Genomic DNA, 17,817 nt, shown 5'->3' with positions numbered 1-17,817 from the left:
AACATGCTGACAGATAACATCTCATCAATCTTACTTTCTTGAAGGTTCAGTGGAGGATTAATAAGATTATCTAAAGTTCGAGGTCCATATTCAGACTGTGGTGCTGAAAACCCAGGGATCAAGCATGAAAACATCCAGAGTTGTTCTTTGCTACAGTTATCCTGAAGAGCTTGCAACCATAGCAAGAAGAGACGAACACCTTCCCGTCTGATCTAAAATAATATAAAATGAAATACATTATTTTTTAATGGACATACTTTCTTGCTCCTTAGAACACAGTTCTTTAGAATGCTATTTTGTTGAAGAAAGAAAAAGACAGGAAGGAGAGTGAAAACAGATACACCCAGGACATCTCTACAACTTCCACCATTTTGAAATCTAAATTCAGAGATTTGTAAAAATAAACCTGTGCACAGTAGAAACATATGCAAGTCCCTGGGTTCAATCCACAGCACTGGGAAGAAGCAGCAGCCATGCTTGATGGAATCCTAAGAATAAACTACTGAATGGTAATTTCTGGTTGTGATAGATAGATAAGTAGATAGACAGACAGACAGACAGACAGATAGATGATAGATGTGTGGATAAAATTTATAGATGGATGGATGGATGGAATGAATGGATGGATTTATAGGTTGGTAGACAGACAGACAGACAGACAGACACTGATAGTTAATGACAGGACAAAAGGGTCCAGTAAGAATGGTTGCAGCGATGCTGGTAAACAACTCATCCATGCACTCATCCCGTCAAAGTTCTGGAGTTATTCAAATTATAAGAGTGAATTTATTTAAACAACTATTTTAAAATTTACTTAAAATCCCTCTGAAATGATCTTGTTTACTATTTACTTGTATCCTAGCTACAAATCTGGAATTCTGGAATAACCACTGTACTGAATGACCTAAACCAATCCTCATGCATGGAAGAGTACAAACACTAGAACCAATGAATGACTGCTCTCTCAGAAAGAGAGCAGAAAAGAGAAAAAGGAAAATTCACTCTCTGACAAGCACTGAACTCTAAGTGACTTTTCTCAAATGAATTGAAGACAATTAATTCAACAAACTTCAGGAAAAAGTCAAGGAGGAAAGTGTAAGTGGTATGGATGCTTTACTGGTTTTGTTTGTTGATTTGTTTTAAGACAAGGTCTCAGGAGAGACAAGGTTGATCTCTAACTGTGTAGTTGAAGATAACCTAGAATTTCTGATCCTCCTGCTTCCAGCTCTTCAGTGCTGGGGTTCCAGGAAGGCGTTATCACACCTACTTTATGCAGTTCTGGGGACCAACTCAGGGTCCTGCATATATTTAGCAAACACTCTGAGTCACCCCAGCCCTTTTACTCAGGGTTTTTTGGGGCTTCTTTTGTCATAGAAAATAAGTATAATTATATTATACCTTTAAGGAGTTTCCTGTGTGGAGTAGTTTCTTTAAAATCAAACCTGAAAAGAAAAACATGATTTTAAATATTCTTATTTTCTTATATATTTATAAATGTCAGAGTTCTCGGTCAGACTTGAAAACACTTTTAAACAAGTCCTTGGCAATCTCTAAATTGTTCTTGGTGACTTTGGTAAACCCTTTGATCAAAACTGAGATCAGAGGGGCATATAAAAAGTCACCTTTCAACACAGTTAAACCGAGACCAGCCTGGTCTACAAGAGCTAGTTCCAGGACAGGCTCCAAAGCCACAGAGAAACCCTGTCTCGAAGAAAAAAAAAAAAAAAAAAAAAAACCAAACAAATCAACACAGTTAAACATGTTTACTTTATTGACAAAATTTGATCCTAAAATTTTGCTTAACACAACAATCTATCCACCTCATATTTATGCTGAAAATATAAAGAAAACATTTTACCACTAATAAAAAACTATTGTAAAAGGTTTTAATTAACCAAAAGAACATTCATTAGTTTCACTATTTCCTAATAATTATTTTCATTACTGTAACATCCAGAAACGAATATTTACTATGAACAAATCCAAATACAATATTATGTTGGTTATTATTTAAACATTTATCTTTGTTTTACTTAACCATACAATGGCACATGGAAGCTTAAATCATTTTCTTCCTTTCTTCTCTAGAAGCATTATATATGTTTTGTAATTATCACTTACAAAAATATTTTTATATTACTACTTACTTATAAACCTATTCATTTCTCAGCATCAATCACTTAAAACTTTATATAAAGGGTATCATATACAGCAACTCATTTATAAGTTATTGCTTTTTATATCTGATATTAACTTTTCAAATTTATCTACACTGGTCTATGTAATTCTAGATAATTCATGTTTAACTACTTTAAATTTTATCATTATGCAAATATATTACAAAATGTATCTACTTTATACAAAGACATCTGGCTTACTTTCAATTTTCTGCCACTATCAAGACTACTGTAACAAATGTTGTTATTCATGACTGTTACAATATGACTTTTCTTAGAAATATAAACTGCAGTAAAATCACTCACTTTTAGCTTTACCAAATGTTAAGAAATTTTACAATATAATGAAATTTAACAATACCAAGCAGTATGTGACACTGCTCTGGTATGTGATGGCACCATGACCCAAAGACAGACTATAACATTTGATAATTAATCAGTGTTAAGATTTTATGTTTCCATTTGATGTTTTCTGGTGACAATGAATGTCCTTTTGTCTGTCCATTTAAATTTTATTCAATTGTTTATTATGTTCTTTTATAATTTTCAAGTGGACAAACTTTTATAATTTAAAGATCTGTATTGTTTTTATTTACATGTATGTGTTTGTGTCTGTGTGAATAAATGCCACGTGTGCAGGTGCTGGTGGCAGCCAGAAGAGGACATCTGTATTCCCTTGGAGTGAGTTGCTTGCTGTGGGTGCTGGAAATTGAACTCAGGTCCTCCAGAATAGCAGCATACCTTCTCATCCACTGGTTCATCTTTCCAGCCCTCAAGTTTTTGCTTTTGTTTAATATTAACAGTTCTTCCTCTCTCCCTCCCTCCTTTCTCTCTCCCTCCTCCCTCCCTCTAACCCCCCCCCCGTGTGTGGTGTGTGTGTGTGTGTGTGTGTGTGTGTGTGTGTCCTACTAATTTTCCGCCAGCTCTATAAACTGGAGCTATCTTTTCTCAAACCAGTAAGTTAGGTTTTTGTTGGGGGAGGAGTATTCTTTCACATACAGCAAATGTCTTAAAGTTTAGACCAGGTGCGGTGGTTCATGGCTTTAGTCCCAACACTAGGTAGATAGAAATAGGAGAATTAGGAGTTCAAGACCAGTCTCAGCTGCAGAGCAAGTAAGAGGGCAGCCTAGGCTTTGTGAGACTGTATCAAAAACAGCAAAAAGCAAGTGTCTGCATGTTTGTGTTTATGTGTGTATAAATTTCCCTATGACTAACACTTATATTTTAGGTGTATTTTCTTTTTATAAAGAAATCCTTGACTTTGGTACTACAAAGATAAACCAAATACTTCTTTCAAAAACTTATGAGGTGCCAGGCATTGGTGTATGCTTTTATTCCCAGCACTCGGGAGGCAGGCAGAGGCAGAAGGATCTCTGTAAGTTCAAGGCCAGCCTGGTCGACAGATAGAATTCCAAGACAGCTAGGACTGTTATACAGAGAAACCTTGTCTCAGAAAACCAACAAAACAAAACAATAGACAAACAAACAAAAATAACAACAACAAAAAAAACGTGTGAGGTGTTTTATTTTTTTTTAATTTTGGATTTTTGGCAAGGCTGGCCTGAAGTTTACAACATAGTCGAGGCTGGCATTTTGACAAATGGCTTCAAAAACTATGTGAGGAGGATAGACATATCCTAAAACTGGACTATGAGGACTATTTTCTAAAAATATTCAATTTTACTTCAAAGAATAAATTTTATCTATGCAAATTGTATATCTTAATGAAGTTATTTTTTAAATCAACTACAGTTACATTTTCTTTCATTAATAATTCATAAAACCAACAGCTTGTAGGAATCATCTGAATGGCAAAGAAAATCACCATTTGTGAATTTTCACAAGTTATACACATTTTTGGAATACGATTAATTATGACAACTAGGTAACATAAAGATCTTTTGGTGATTAAAGGCCACAGTCCTCAAGAAATAGAACACATCTAGCTGGGCAGGGGTGGAGCACTTTTAATCTCAGCACTCAGAAGGCAGAGGCAGGAGAATTTCTTGAGTTCAAGACCAGCCTGGTCTATAAAGCGAGTTCCAGGACAGTCAAGAATACACAGAGAAACCTGCCTCTAGAAAAGACCATTAAATAAATAAATACAACATTAAAAGTTCAACATTATATAGAAATGGATAAAGAAATGCATTAAAAGTTCAGATGTCTCAAAAAAAAAGTTTTACAAAGACAATCTTCAAAAAAAGACAATCTTCAAGAACAGTTTCATGAAAAGGAAGTTCAAATAAAAGTTCACTATTCTTTTGAGCACTTTGTTATGTGCTCACTGGTAACATCTTTTGTGTAATATATATTAAAATATTTGGACACCTTTTAAAGCTTGTCTTTTGAATATAGTATGATGTTATGCAAAAATAATTTTTAATTTGGGGGGCAGTTCTGAGCTCTAACCCATGGCTACTTGCATGCTAGGCATACATCCTACTGTTGAGCTAAAGCCCCAAGCCAATCCTTAAAGTTCATTTTATCTAAGATTTTGATGTTTTATTCATTCTATCAATATTCCCCCATCTCTGTCTAATATTCCTTTATTTTCCTGGGATAATTTGAAAAAGCTTCTATTTGCCCAACTGACCAAGAAATTGAGGCCTAAATAAACTTCTGGGTTTCCTTTCTTTTCAAATTTTATTTTGCGAATTGGATGATGGCTCAGAGGTTAAGAGCACTCATTCCTCTGTTCAGTTCTCTGAGCTCCCTTCAGGTGGGTTGCTCATTACCATCTTTAGCTATAGTTCTAAGGGATCTGCTGCCTTCTTCCAGCCTCCATGGCAGTTGCATGCATGTGGTGCAAATAGAGCCAAGAAAGCATATACACATATACACAAGATTTTTAAAAATTCGTTTTTATTTTTAATTATGTGTATATGTTTGTGTCTAAGTGGGAATGTGTGCATGTGCGTGCAGGTGCCCCGGGAGGCCAGAAAAGGGTGACAGATTTCCTGGCGCTGGAGGCACAGCTGTAAACTATCTGATGTGGACGCTGGGATCTGAATTCAGGCCCTCTGTAAGAGCAGCAAGCACACTTAGCCACTGAGCCATCTCTCTAGACACTGTGACTCTCTTTCCAAATACAAACATACACAAATTTCTAAGTAAATATAATCAATTGCATTCTGGCTCAACAATGTAGACATAGGGCCATTTACTCCCCATGACAAAGGGCATGAAAATCTCCAGCAACCAAGGCAGACAGTGCGAACACTGAAGAAGCACTGACTACTTACTTGCTGATCCCTTTTTTAACCAAGGGGGTTGGAAATAAGTCTTATAATAACAGCTCAAAAGCCCTGTGGTTATAATTTGAATGTAGCAAAACCTGACTTCATTGTTTCAGCTTGTTTCTTGATAAACAGAAAGTCTGTTTTCTCTTACTTGGTCTCCACAGTAATCTACAACATAATCTTTTGCTTTCTTCTTTTCAGCTTTTGTTTCATGAACTAGACAGCCATATTTTGATCCTTCAAGCAACAGTAAGCTTAACTCCAGTCCCCCTGCCTTGTTTTCAAATTTGGGGCTGTCATACATGGAGCATATGCCTGTAACCCTAACACATGGGAGGCAGAGGCAAGAGGATCATGGATTCAAGGTTTGTCTGGACTACATAGTGAGAACTTGTCCCAGAATTACTTCAGTAATCAAAGGCTGAAGCAGGAAGACTGCTGAGCAGTTGTGCACAGCTGAGGAGCAGCTCATGCGACATGATGAGCTCTAGGACAATCTGGACTATAACGTGAGAGACCCCACCACAGAAAACAAACAGAAAATCCAGAGGCCAGAGCTTCATAGATTCTCCCTTTTTTGCATTGCATTTCTCTCCTATTTCTGATTCATAAAGATATTTATCTTGAGTTGAAGCCTGCTTCTATTTTTAAAAATAATTCACCATCATTGTTAATGCATTCAGAGTAAAAAGGTAGATAAAAAACACAGTAATTGTGTACCAAGTTAATATATGTGTATACACACACACACACACGCGCGCGCACACACACATTCTCCTCTCTCTCCTCTTCCTCAACTCATCTTTTTCGCCTCCTTTGTGTGTGTTTACAGGAAACTGAACCAGTGCCTCACATGTAAACCATGAGATCTACCACTGACCATTGGCCCTTCATTTAAATTTTAGTCTTAGATCCCCAGTCTGCCTGTGTTTTTCCTCTCTATAGTACTGAGGATGAAATCTAGAAGCTTACATATTCTAGGTAAGCACTCCACCACTGAATTATATACCCAGCTCATTCTCCACTCTTTCATTTTTAGATGGGGTCTTGCTTGCCCAGGCAGGCCCTAAATTTGTGATCCTTGGGCTTTGGCATCCTAAGTAGCTGGGATTAGAAACCTGTGGCACTACACCTAGCTCACCCCTAAATTCATGTATGTACATGCACACATGCATGTGTGTGTGAAAAGTGGAGGCCAAAGATTAATATTGGTGCTTTCCACCTTATGTTTTAAGACAGGGTTGCTTACTGAACCTGGAATCTGTGGTTTTAGCTAGACTGGTAGGTCAGAGAGGCTCAGTATCTGTCTCTACCATGGCACTGGGGTTACTGGTATGAATGTGGTCACCCTTGGTTGCCACCCTTGGCTTTTTAGACCTGGGTGCTGGCCAGCAAGCACTCTACCTACTGAGTCATGTCGCTAGCCTCTTATAGTCTGTTTTCAGTAAAACAAACATGAACTCATTAAAAAAATAACTGATAAGCCATTGTATAATTTATTTCAGATGTGAAATATATATTTATATTACTTACCAATACTATGAAATTGCCATCGCTGATGAATTCTTTCTGGAAGAAGTTGCAAAATTTTCTAAAAATCAATATAAGCAAAACAAAGAATGAAATAAAAAAATGAGTCAATATATTGTGAAGTATGAAATATGAAGGCCACGTGAAGAGCTTCTTATGTTAAAGTATAGCAAATACAAACTAGTAAAATAATTGAACTTTCCTACCCAAAAAGTAATAAGCAATATTAAAGAAATTCTGGAAGAGAAAAATGAATAAAAATTATCTTTAACAGTAATAAAAAGTAAGTATGTTGTCCTTTTGATGGCTAATCTTGGTTGTCAACTTGACTGGATCTGGAATGAACTAAGATGCAAGCAACTGGGCAGTCCTATGAGAGATTTACTTGAATCTGGAAGACCCACCCTAAATTTAAGAGGAGCAAGCACACTCCAAGCATTCTCCAGGACACTTTTAATCTTCTCCAAACATTTGTGCTCACTATTCCACTTACAAGCTCCTCATGTAGTGACTTAACGTAGTTTACCTACCAAATAAAATCAGGTTTTAAAGAATTCAAAACCAGTGAAAATTAATTTCAGAGCATTAGTTACTGTTTTCTGGTACCTTGTTTTGTTTTACTTTTTTCTGAGTCAGGATCTCACCATGTAGCCCAAGCTGGCCTAAAAATTTGTAAGTCTCCTGCCTTAGCCTCACAACAGTTAGAGTGTAGGCATGTACCACCATGTTCAGATATACTCATTCTTAGAAGAGCCTACTCTACATAGGTGACTGACGTGCTCATGAACCCCCAGCTCGTGCATTCCTCCTGTCTATCTATCTGTCCCTGCTGAGTAGCGGGACTGCAGATGCACAAGCATCTCAACTATGAGAAATGGGCTTTTATGCTCTCTCTGATGTCTCTGAAGTCATCAGCTCTAGTCTTGGCTTTCTATCGGTCTCTAAAGTCTCAGTAAAGACAAGAATATTCCTATGATTATTTCCTCTGATAATAGTTATTTTAAAATAGGGATAAGAGGGGCATAATTTTTGAATGTGCTAAAAATATAAACAAATTTTAGCAGAGCTTATCTACCTCAAAGCAATGCTTTCTGTTTATTTATAAATATTTGCCCAATCCAATTCAAAGTGATCTAAAATAACAATTTAAAAAACAAGGCTATTTTGTTCAAATTTATAATGAAAAGTCATTAGAGCAGAAATAATGAGCTAGGCTAGTATATGCCTTTAATCCAAACACATGTTGACAGAAGACCAGAAGTTCAAGGCAGACCTGAGCTACACGTGTTGTATAGCAATTTCCTCCCAATTCAAACAATCCATCCTGGAGGGGATTAAGATCAGGAAGTTCTAAAGTGATTTCTTTAAGGCACAGGAAATAAGTAACTCAAAGTTTCAGAAAGTCCCTGAAACTTACTACGTACACCCTCCTCCCCAACCCTAAGGCTAAACCAACAGAAAGGACTGCTAAGGAGAGATCTCCTAAACCAACAGAAAGGACTGCTAAGGAGAGATCTCCCATGTCGTGCACAAAGCTCAAGGGTTCCAGCTTTCTGGAGTCATCACCCATGCTATGGTGGGCTTTCAACTGTCTCTGAGTCACTCATGCATATTCCTGTAAACCCAATAAATTCACTGGTCCATAAAGTTAGACTTTAGTGTGTATTACTTTGATCTTTCATCAGTTCTCTATCTGGAGTGAGTAAATGTTTGTTCACATCCACAGGAATAGTATCATACAACACTTTAAGACCCTGTATCAAAACTAAATGACAAAGCCTGGCATGGTGACACACACCTTCAATCTCAGAACTTAGGCAGAGGCAGAGGCAGAGGCAGAGGCAGAGGCAGAGGCAGAGGCAGAGGCAGAGGCAGAGGCAGAGGCAGAGGCAGAGGCAGAGGCAGAGGCAGAGGCAGAGGCAGAGGCAGGCAGATTTGTGTGAGTTCAAAGCCAGCATCGTCTGCATAGCAAGTTTTGGACCAGTCAGGGCTACATAGTGAGACCAGCTGTGAAATAATCCTGTACACTGTGAAAATGTGTTGCTCTCATTGTTAATAAAAAAGCTGATTGGCCGATAGCTAGGCAGGATTTTCAGGACAGACAGAACGCTGGGAAGAAAAAGGGAAGAGTCTGAGGAGTTGCAAACCAAACATGGAAGAGACGCAATATGGGAAGTTCATAGATGAAGTTAAATGAGCCTCAGGAAGCAAAAAGATTAATAGAAATGGGTTAGTTTAAGTTATAAGAGCTAGTTAGTAACAAGCCTAAGCTATCAGCCATACATTTATAATTAATACTAAGGCTCTGTATGGTTATTTGTGGGGCAGTTGCCAGGACATAGAGAAACTCCACCTACAGTGACCTTGTCTTGAGGAAAAAACAAAGCTAAATAAATAAATAAATAAATGATAAATCACCTAGGCAAAGATTCTAGAGGTTAAAATAATTGTGTAAACTTTATAAAAATTAAAATTCTCATTTTGCAAATATGTTATTAATTTTGCATCGTCAAAAGCATATATAATTTTGTCCCTAGAAATACAGAGTGCTGGGCCTGGAGAGATGGATCAGTGGTTAAGAGCACTGCCTGCTCTACCAAAGGTCCTGAGTTCAATTCCCGGCAAACACATGGTGGCTCACAACCATCTGTAATGATGTCTGATGCCCTCTTCTGGCCTGCAGACATACACACAGACAGAATATGGTAGACATAATAAGTAAATAAATATAAAAAAAGAAATATTAAGTTATAATTAAGTTCCGCAAAAAAGCTGGCAGATTAACTGTGTTTCATTATGTATCTGATAATTTTAATATATTTCTTCATATGTTCCCTGAATTATTTTTTGTAAGATTTATTTATTATGTTAACACATTCTCCTTGCACGTATGCCTGCAGGCCAGGAGAGGGCACCAAATCTCATTATAGAGGGTGGTGAGCCATCATGTGCTTGCTGGGAACTGAACTAAGAACCTCTGAGGAACATCACTGTTCTTAACCTCTGAGCCATCTCTCCAGCCTCCCAGAATTATTTTGGGGAAAGTTTAAAAGGTATGATTCACAGTACTTACCTCAAAAATAAAAAGTATAGCATCCAATTCCTCTCTTTGAGACTTGTGACCTGAAACATTTTTTAACAGAAAAATACTTGAAATATATCATTTTATACTCACTGTTAACAATAATTAATGAACTTAAATATTTCAATCCCTGGGCTCTTCTTCAGGGATTCTTTAGGGAAATGCTAAAGCATGGCCTATTTATTATACAGACAGTATTACGGCCCCTCTCTCTATTCTTTAGCATAATTACTCTAAATATAGGTTCTAGGTCTGGGGGTTGGGAAGTCTACACTTAACATGTACAGGGTCCTCAATTCAATACCCAGGATAAACACAAAGATTTAGGTTATACTAACACCTAATAACAAATCATATATTGTGGGTTCTAAATGAGATTTGAACATGAAAAACACTATTCCTATTCAAACATTCCTAGGGCAGAACAAAGAAGGTAGGTTGAAGAAGCCTGACCAGAAAAATACAAATATTCTAAGCCTTCACAAAGCAATAAGGATAGTCATACAGGTATATTGGTTTCCTTTCAAAAGTAAATTTTGATAGTATTAGAAAGGTATCAAAATAAAATAATACTAAAATTTTAATGCCTAGATCCTCTTTTTAAGTTAATGCTCATGACTATTATTTAAGTTAATGCTCATGACTATTAGAAACATAAACATACAAGTCATAATATACGTTAATATCTTACCTTTTTGTTTAAGACTAGCTTCAATAGTCACAAAATTTTCAAAAAACACATAGTATATATGTGAAAAATGTTGGTCAAAAAACTGTTTAAGGTCAATAGATTCTGCATTCTCTGAAAAACAACAACAACAAAACAATCCTTAACAACTATTCCACCAAGGTTAAATGATCATTAGCAAACATGCACAGTGCCAAATTTCCTTCAATGTCAAAGATCTGCACCTGAAATTCTATCATTTTCAAATATACGAAACAAATATTTATATAACTGCTTCTTTATTTTTGCAATTTTTGCCCTTACATATTTAAGTTTTACATATGGGTAAAGTTATCATAGTCTTTGTGCTTTAAAAACCATCAATGTGAAAGCTGGGTGCAGTGTTGCAGAGCTGTAACCTCAGCTACTCTGAAGGCTGAAGCAGGAGGACCAGGACATCAAGGCTAGCCTAAGAAGCTAGCTAGTGAGACCCGGTGAGGATAGACAGAAACTGACTGACTCAAAATCTAGGGCTCTATTTTGGGGATGGAGATGGAGAGTGCTCAGCGATTAAGAGCACTGGCTGCTCTTCTAGAGGTCCTTCAATTCCCAGCACCTACATGGTGCCTCACAACCACCTATCGCTGTAGTCCCGTGGGATCGGATGCCCTCTTCTGGTATGTAGATGTACATGCAGATAAAAACACCCATATACATACACAATAGAGAAATAAATAAATCTTTAAAATAAGATCTATTTTTAATTCCTGGCTCCAGCTTTTCTATTATCTTCCCTAACAGCTAAAGAATTATTATAATAATAACTTATAGTAATTCAGTAAATAAATAACCTAACAACAGACTTTGTTAATGAGCATTTGAGGATTATAAAACTTGAAACACAAACTATTCTCAAGAATTTGTCAGTACAGAATACAAACAAAATATACAATTATATGCACAAAAGAAAGTTAGATTATGAAGTTGAAATAAAAGAACCATATATGGAAATTCAAAACACAGAATTACATTCAAAGTTTAATGAACTGCAACTGCTGCCCATGTTCTGCACAGCTGTACTGTACAGCCTCCATCATGAAAACTACCCGCTACCTGAGTATAACGTAAGAAAAGGAGTCATAGAATACATCTATTTTGTGAATATGAAAATAAAAATTTTAGACAAGTATGATCAAGGAAAACATTTCCCTTTTGAATAAACTTAAGAACTATGAACTGAGAAGGAAATACATTATAGTTACCTCTAAATTTTCCAATCTTAAAAATACAATGTCCCAAGAGAAACAAGAAAAATAAGAATAACAAAACAAAAACTCTAAAGCACATGTGACTCAACCCAAGATTTCCCAACATATTAGGAGCTGACATATTGTCCCTCAATTTCCTTCCAGATGACTGGCTATGAACAAAGCCTGGAAGCTGCACAGTGGGGTATGCCTCATAAACAAGTACTGAAGCCAGGCAGAATGACGCACCCCTGAACTTCCAGTGGAGTTTAAAATGGGAAGATTATAAAGTTGAGGCCAGTCTTGGAATTATATAGCTCGATCCTGACTAAGCAGGGGAGGTGGGTCTATCCAAATTAAGCTGATTTTTGTTGCTGTTGTTGTTTACTTTCAGATTTATTTTTACCTTAAATAATGTGTATACCTGTATATCTGCGGAGGAGGACAGGGGGGAGTATGTGCATATGAGTGCAATTGTCTATGGAGGCCAGAAGAGGGCACTGAATTCCTTGGTACTGGAGTGACAGGTGATTATGAGTCAAGAAGTTCAACTCAAAGGCACAGAAAACTTATTTAACAAAATCATAGAAGAAAACTTTCCCTACCTAAAGAAAGATATCCCTATGAAGATACAAGAAGCTTACAGAATAACAAATAGACTGGATCCAAAAGAAAAGTCCTCTCATCAAAATCCTAAATCAAAATCCTAAATATACAGAGTAAATAAAGAATATTAAGAGCTGCAAAGGAAAAAGGCCAAGTAAAATATAAAGGTATATGTATCAGAATTACACCTGACTTCTCATTGGGCACAATGGAAACCAGAAGGTCATGGTCAAGCATTATGCAGACATTTAGAGACCCAGACTACTATACCCAGCAAAACTGTCAATCACCATAGGAGGACAAAACAAGATATTCCATGACAAATCTAGATTTCACCAATACCTAGCCACAAACCCAGCCATACACAAAATACTACAAGGAAAACTCCAACCCAAGGAAAATGGCTACACCAACAAAAACACAGAGAATTGATGATCTCATAACAGCAAATCCCAAAGAAGAAAAATGCACAAATTAACATCACCAACAATGAAAACTAAATTAACGGGAGATAGCAATCACTGGTCATTAATATCCCTTAATGTAAATAGACTCAACTCACCTATAAAAAGGCAAGGCTAACAGACTGGGTACGAAAACGGAATCCATCCTTCTTCTGCATACAAGAAATACATCTCAGCCTCAAAGACAGACATCGTCTCAGAGTAAAGGGTTGGGAAAAATATACCAATCAAATGGACCTAAGAAACAAGCGGGTGTAGCTATCCTAATATCTAACAAAATAGACTTCAAGCTAAAAATCAGTCAAAAGAGACAAAGACATATTAATCACAGGAAAAATCCATCAAGAGGAAACTTCAATACTGAACATCTATGCCCCAAATACAAGGGCACCTTCATATGTAAAAGAAACACTTCTAAAGCTTAAATCATACATTAAACCCCACAAGCTAATAGTGGGAGACTTCAACACTCCACTCTCACCACTGGACAGGTCAATCAGAGAAAAATGAACATGCATGAGTGCTCTGTCTACATGCCAGAAAAGAGCACCAGATCCCATTAAAGATGGCTGTGAGCAACCATATGGTTGCTGGGAATTGAACTCAGGACCTCTCAAAGAACAGCTAGTGCTCTTACCTGCTGAGCCATCTCTCCAGACTCATCAACCTTCCTTTTAAAGCCTGGATAGTAAATGTGTCCCTGGAAGTTTACTGAATTAACCTGGGAGAAAATCAAAAATTTGTCCTTTTTTCTTGTTGGCTGTCTGAAGGCAAGATGGGTCACCAGCAACTCTACTAAGTCTCCATGGGAGTTCAGCCAGGGTTCTCACTCTTGCCACATTTGCTCTAACCACCATGGTTTGACCCAGAAATGTGGGCTGGACACGTGCTGTCAGTGTTTCTGTCAGCACTCGAAGAACACAGGCTTCATTGAGCTGGACTAAGAGACCTAAGAGACCTTGAATGGATTACTCAAGACTGTCCACCTAGTAAAAAGATCGTGTTAGTCTTCATATGAAGAATTTTTTTTAAAAAAAAAAAAAAAGTGAAGACCTTAAAAAAAATCGGGCTCAGGAGGGTGGAATCTCAGGGGGCAGCCTCGGCCCTCACGATCCGGCCTGCCTGAAGGCATCCACATGCCCACTCGGCAACGTAGCTGTCAATATGATGAGCAAATATACAACGGTGAAATTGGAGATGGTTCCTGTGCTGTGGTAAGAGGAAGTTCTGAAGAAGCAAGGGCTGAGAGGAATGGACTAGTACTGATAGCCTGATCGCTACCTGAGACCACAGTAATGCCTGGACCTGGGCTCTGCCTCGGGCTCTGTCTGGGTCTGTGGTACTACTGCAGTCGGGACCTGTGTTGATGTCTGTGGCCCATGTCACCACCAAGACATGGGGATGCCGTTTTGGGGCCCCGTTGGTGTCCAAAGATGGGGCCATGCTGTTCTGAGTGGCCTGTGCTGCCACAGATGGACATGATGACACCCCAGCCCGAGCTGCTGCCAGGGGCCATGTTTGGGTCCATGGTCCTTTAGCAACCAGGGTCTGTTTTTATGTCCATGGCTTCACTAACCACTGAAAGCCATGAGGATGATCGGAGTCTGGTCAGAAAAATGAGTCTATTTGGTATCCAGGGACCATGCTATCACCAGGGCCATCCTAATCTGGATGGTCTGTGCTATCACTCTAGGGACATAATGACATCTGAGTGTCAGCCCCATCGCCACCAGGGTCTGGGCATCGATATACATGCCTCCTGATATCTGAATATATATACTAAAGCCATGCAGATGGGGATCAGAGGATCACGCTGCAGTCCGAGTCATACAGAGCTAAGTGACTTGCACTGTGCAACAAGGTGTCTTGGTGATGTCTGGGCCTGGGTTGCATCTGAGAACCATATCTGGGTCTGTGGTCCTACCATAGCAGAGGTCTGTGTTGACATCTGTGGCTTCTGTTCCACCAGGGGCTGTGCGGATGGATGCCCAGGGTCTGGAAAGCCACCTAAGATCATAATGATGTCCAAGAACAATGCTGCTGCCAAGGCCATACTGATCTGGCGGGGGGGGGGGGGGCTGTTCTGTCAATAGGCCATGTCTGAGCCTGTGTTCCAGCTGCAGCTGAGTCTGTGATGATGTCCATGGCTTGTGTTACACAGAAAGGTCACACAAACCATGCATGATGAAGTCTGAGGTTCATGCTGAGCCAGCACCACCCCTCACTGGGTCAGGATAGTTGGCCCTGTCCCGTTAGTCACTGCAGCAAGAGAGCTGCCCCCTTCCTTGGCACTCAGGAGAGATTGCCCCACCCATCACCACAGGTGCGGGAGAGCTGGCCCTGATGGCATGGGCCTCGAAGAGCTGGCTCTACCCCATGCCTGAGGGGGTGGTCATATTCTTGGGACTGACCAGCTCAGCTATCACTCAGACCTACACTGTGGGCCTTTTGGTTGGCCCATCCTAACATCTGCCCCATCTAGGACCTGCTGGAGTATATGAAGGGACTGGTCTTGTGGAATGACAGCTACAAGATCTCCATGACTTGGGTCAACAGCAGGATATCTGAGAGGAGTTTTGGTGAGGATCCAGGGATGATGGTGTACCAGAGGCCAGAGGCCTTGAAACAGACCAATGACTTCTTGCAATGAAAATTTGTGGGTGGGGCTGACTAGACAAAAGGATATACTGCGTGACACACCTCAGCCCCCAAAGCCACTAGGATGAATGAAGAAGTGTTAGAAAGGTGGGGAAGAGAGGTGGTTTTTTGTTTGTTTTTCTGTTTTGTTTCTAATTAACTTTGGAGAGGTTCTTTTGGGACATGCTGCAGGGATAAGGGGTAGATACGGAGAGATTAGGAGGTGAACAGGGTTAGGGCTCATTCATGTGAAATTCCCAAAGGGTCAATAAAGAATTAGATTAAAAAAAATTAAAAATTCAACAATTTAATTATCCTTCATCTACTAAATAGTAACTGTCATTTAGAACAACCTTTCCTCAAATGGTGGTACAATTTATTAGCCTGTAAAATGTAACAAATAATCTGCTTCTGACAATGAAGCAAACATTTTAAATTATTTCTTTAAGGCAATCGACAATAATGAAGATGGGTCCAGCAATATGGTGGCCTATCCACAAACCACTCTTTCAGGGCACACACTGAAATGCTGAATAATGAGTTAGACAGATGGCATGTGGTTAACAGCACTTAATACTTTTTCAGAGGACCAGAGCTTGGGTCCTGGAATGGCTAACCTTAGTTGCCAACCCATCCATTCCATCAGTTCTGTTCCTCTAGAGAACCCTGACTAATACAGCTGCCAGCACTCATGTTGGGTAGCTCACAACCACCTGTAACTCTAGCACCAAAACACTCTCCAACACACTCTCTGGCCCCGAGGGCACCCACACACATGTGCACACACACTTTTTAAAGTCAAATAAAGCCAGGCATAGTGGCACCCAGCACTTGGGAGGAAAAGGTAGTTCAGGGCTAGCCTAGTTTACATGGCAAGTTCAGGTCAGCCAGGGCTACACACAGTGAAATTCTATCACAAGCATAAAGGCTGGTTGCAATTCAATTGTTGAAAACTTGTCTAGCAGACAAAGCTGGAGGATCAGGAGCTCAAGGTCAACCTTGACTACACATTAGTCCTTTCTTTGAAAAAAAATAACTACAAAGTATTCCCTAAAATGCATGTACACATACATACACAATCTAAAAATGATTGAAAAGGATAAAATTTAAGAAATACAATCTAGATCCTAATCCAGACAATTATACTGACTCACCAATTAAAGGCAAAGTCAAGAATTACAAATTAAAGAAGGCTAATGAAAAGCAGATAAGATAGAAAAGACCAATTGTTGGTTACTGATTTATTGATTTATTTAGCAACTTACCCAAAGTACTGCTCATATTGCCTATTTGCCAAGCATGGCTTCACTTTGCTACCAGGAACAGAATGACCTGGAGAAGTAGTTGAAACAATGGGTCATTGCCCGTAATAACCTGTTGACTGCCAGGTACACTTCTGTAAGATCATGCTTGCTTGCCTGCCCCACTTGTGGTTTTGGAGTATAAAAGGAAAAAATACAAACTAGACCCAGCATGGAAAGCTTTCAGGTGTCCTGGCTTCAGTGTACTGCTGACATCTCTTCCACTCTCACTGGTGTCTGGGTGCTTATTCCAGAAAGAGTTCCACAACAAACATATTTTATAGAAATTGTTTTGGGTTTTGTTTTTTTTGTAAGCAGGAAGTTTTCTTGTACAACTATTTCAAAATATAAAGAAGCAAAAATAAGAATTCTAATGGGAAATTACACTAAATAGTGTGGCGGGTTTCTTGTATCTAAATTACGTAAAAGCTAAGGCTCTAGTCCAGTTTGCGATGCGAAGGGGAGAGATGAGTAAGGACACAGCACACTGGACAACAGAGATGGTCCTTTCACACTTGTACTCCAAATCCAACAGCTAGGCAACAGTCATGCAAAAGATATTTTAAAAATCTAAGTAAACCACAAGCTAGATAAAGTACCAAAAAGATAGCATAGAAATTAAGAGCACATACTGTTCTTGCAGAGGACCCAGGTTTTATTCCTAGCACCCATATAGCAGCTCACGACCATCTGTAACTTCAGTTCCAGGAGATCCAACACCCGCTTCTGGCGTCCATAGGCACCAAGCGCAATGTGGTATACATATATACAGAAAGACAAACAGTCATATGTATAAAATAAAAATGTAAAAATCTTTAAAATAAGTAATTTAGGATTGAAAAATGGCAGATCATACTCAGGTAG

The 17,817-nt window shown here is 38.7% G+C and overlaps 1 protein-coding gene and 1 pseudogene across 4 annotated transcripts in view; one reads left to right on the top strand and one right to left on the bottom strand.

Moving 5' to 3' along the window:
• The window catches only part of Ralgapa1 (Ral GTPase activating protein catalytic subunit alpha 1), a 209,075-nt gene that overhangs the window by 172,541 nt on the left and 18,717 nt on the right, over window positions 1-17,817 (bottom strand). For 3 of the 4 annotated variants that reach the window (XM_038335965.2, XM_038335967.1, XM_038335968.2), the window contains exons 2-6: window positions 10,723-10,833; window positions 10,023-10,072; window positions 6,953-7,010; window positions 1,399-1,442; window positions 35-212 (exon numbers count right to left, since the gene is read on the bottom strand). In XM_038335965.2, the coding sequence (XP_038191893.1) occupies window positions 35-212; window positions 1,399-1,442; window positions 6,953-7,010; window positions 10,023-10,072; window positions 10,723-10,833 (441 nt within the window). Of the gene's footprint in view, window positions 1-34; window positions 213-1,398; window positions 1,443-6,952; window positions 7,011-10,022; window positions 10,073-10,722; window positions 10,834-16,917; window positions 16,985-17,817 lie in introns of all 4 variants that reach the window. The other variant, XM_038335966.2, reaches the window with a different exon arrangement.
• LOC119818516 lies at window positions 13,791-13,959 on the top strand (annotated as a pseudogene).

The sequence above is a fragment of the Arvicola amphibius genome, chromosome 7, assembly GCF_903992535.2.
Source record: "Arvicola amphibius chromosome 7, mArvAmp1.2, whole genome shotgun sequence".
NCBI lineage: Eukaryota > Metazoa > Chordata > Mammalia > Rodentia > Cricetidae > Arvicola > Arvicola amphibius.
Note: the sequence above shows the minus strand (reverse complement) of the source record. Positions and strands in the feature narration are given on the sequence as shown.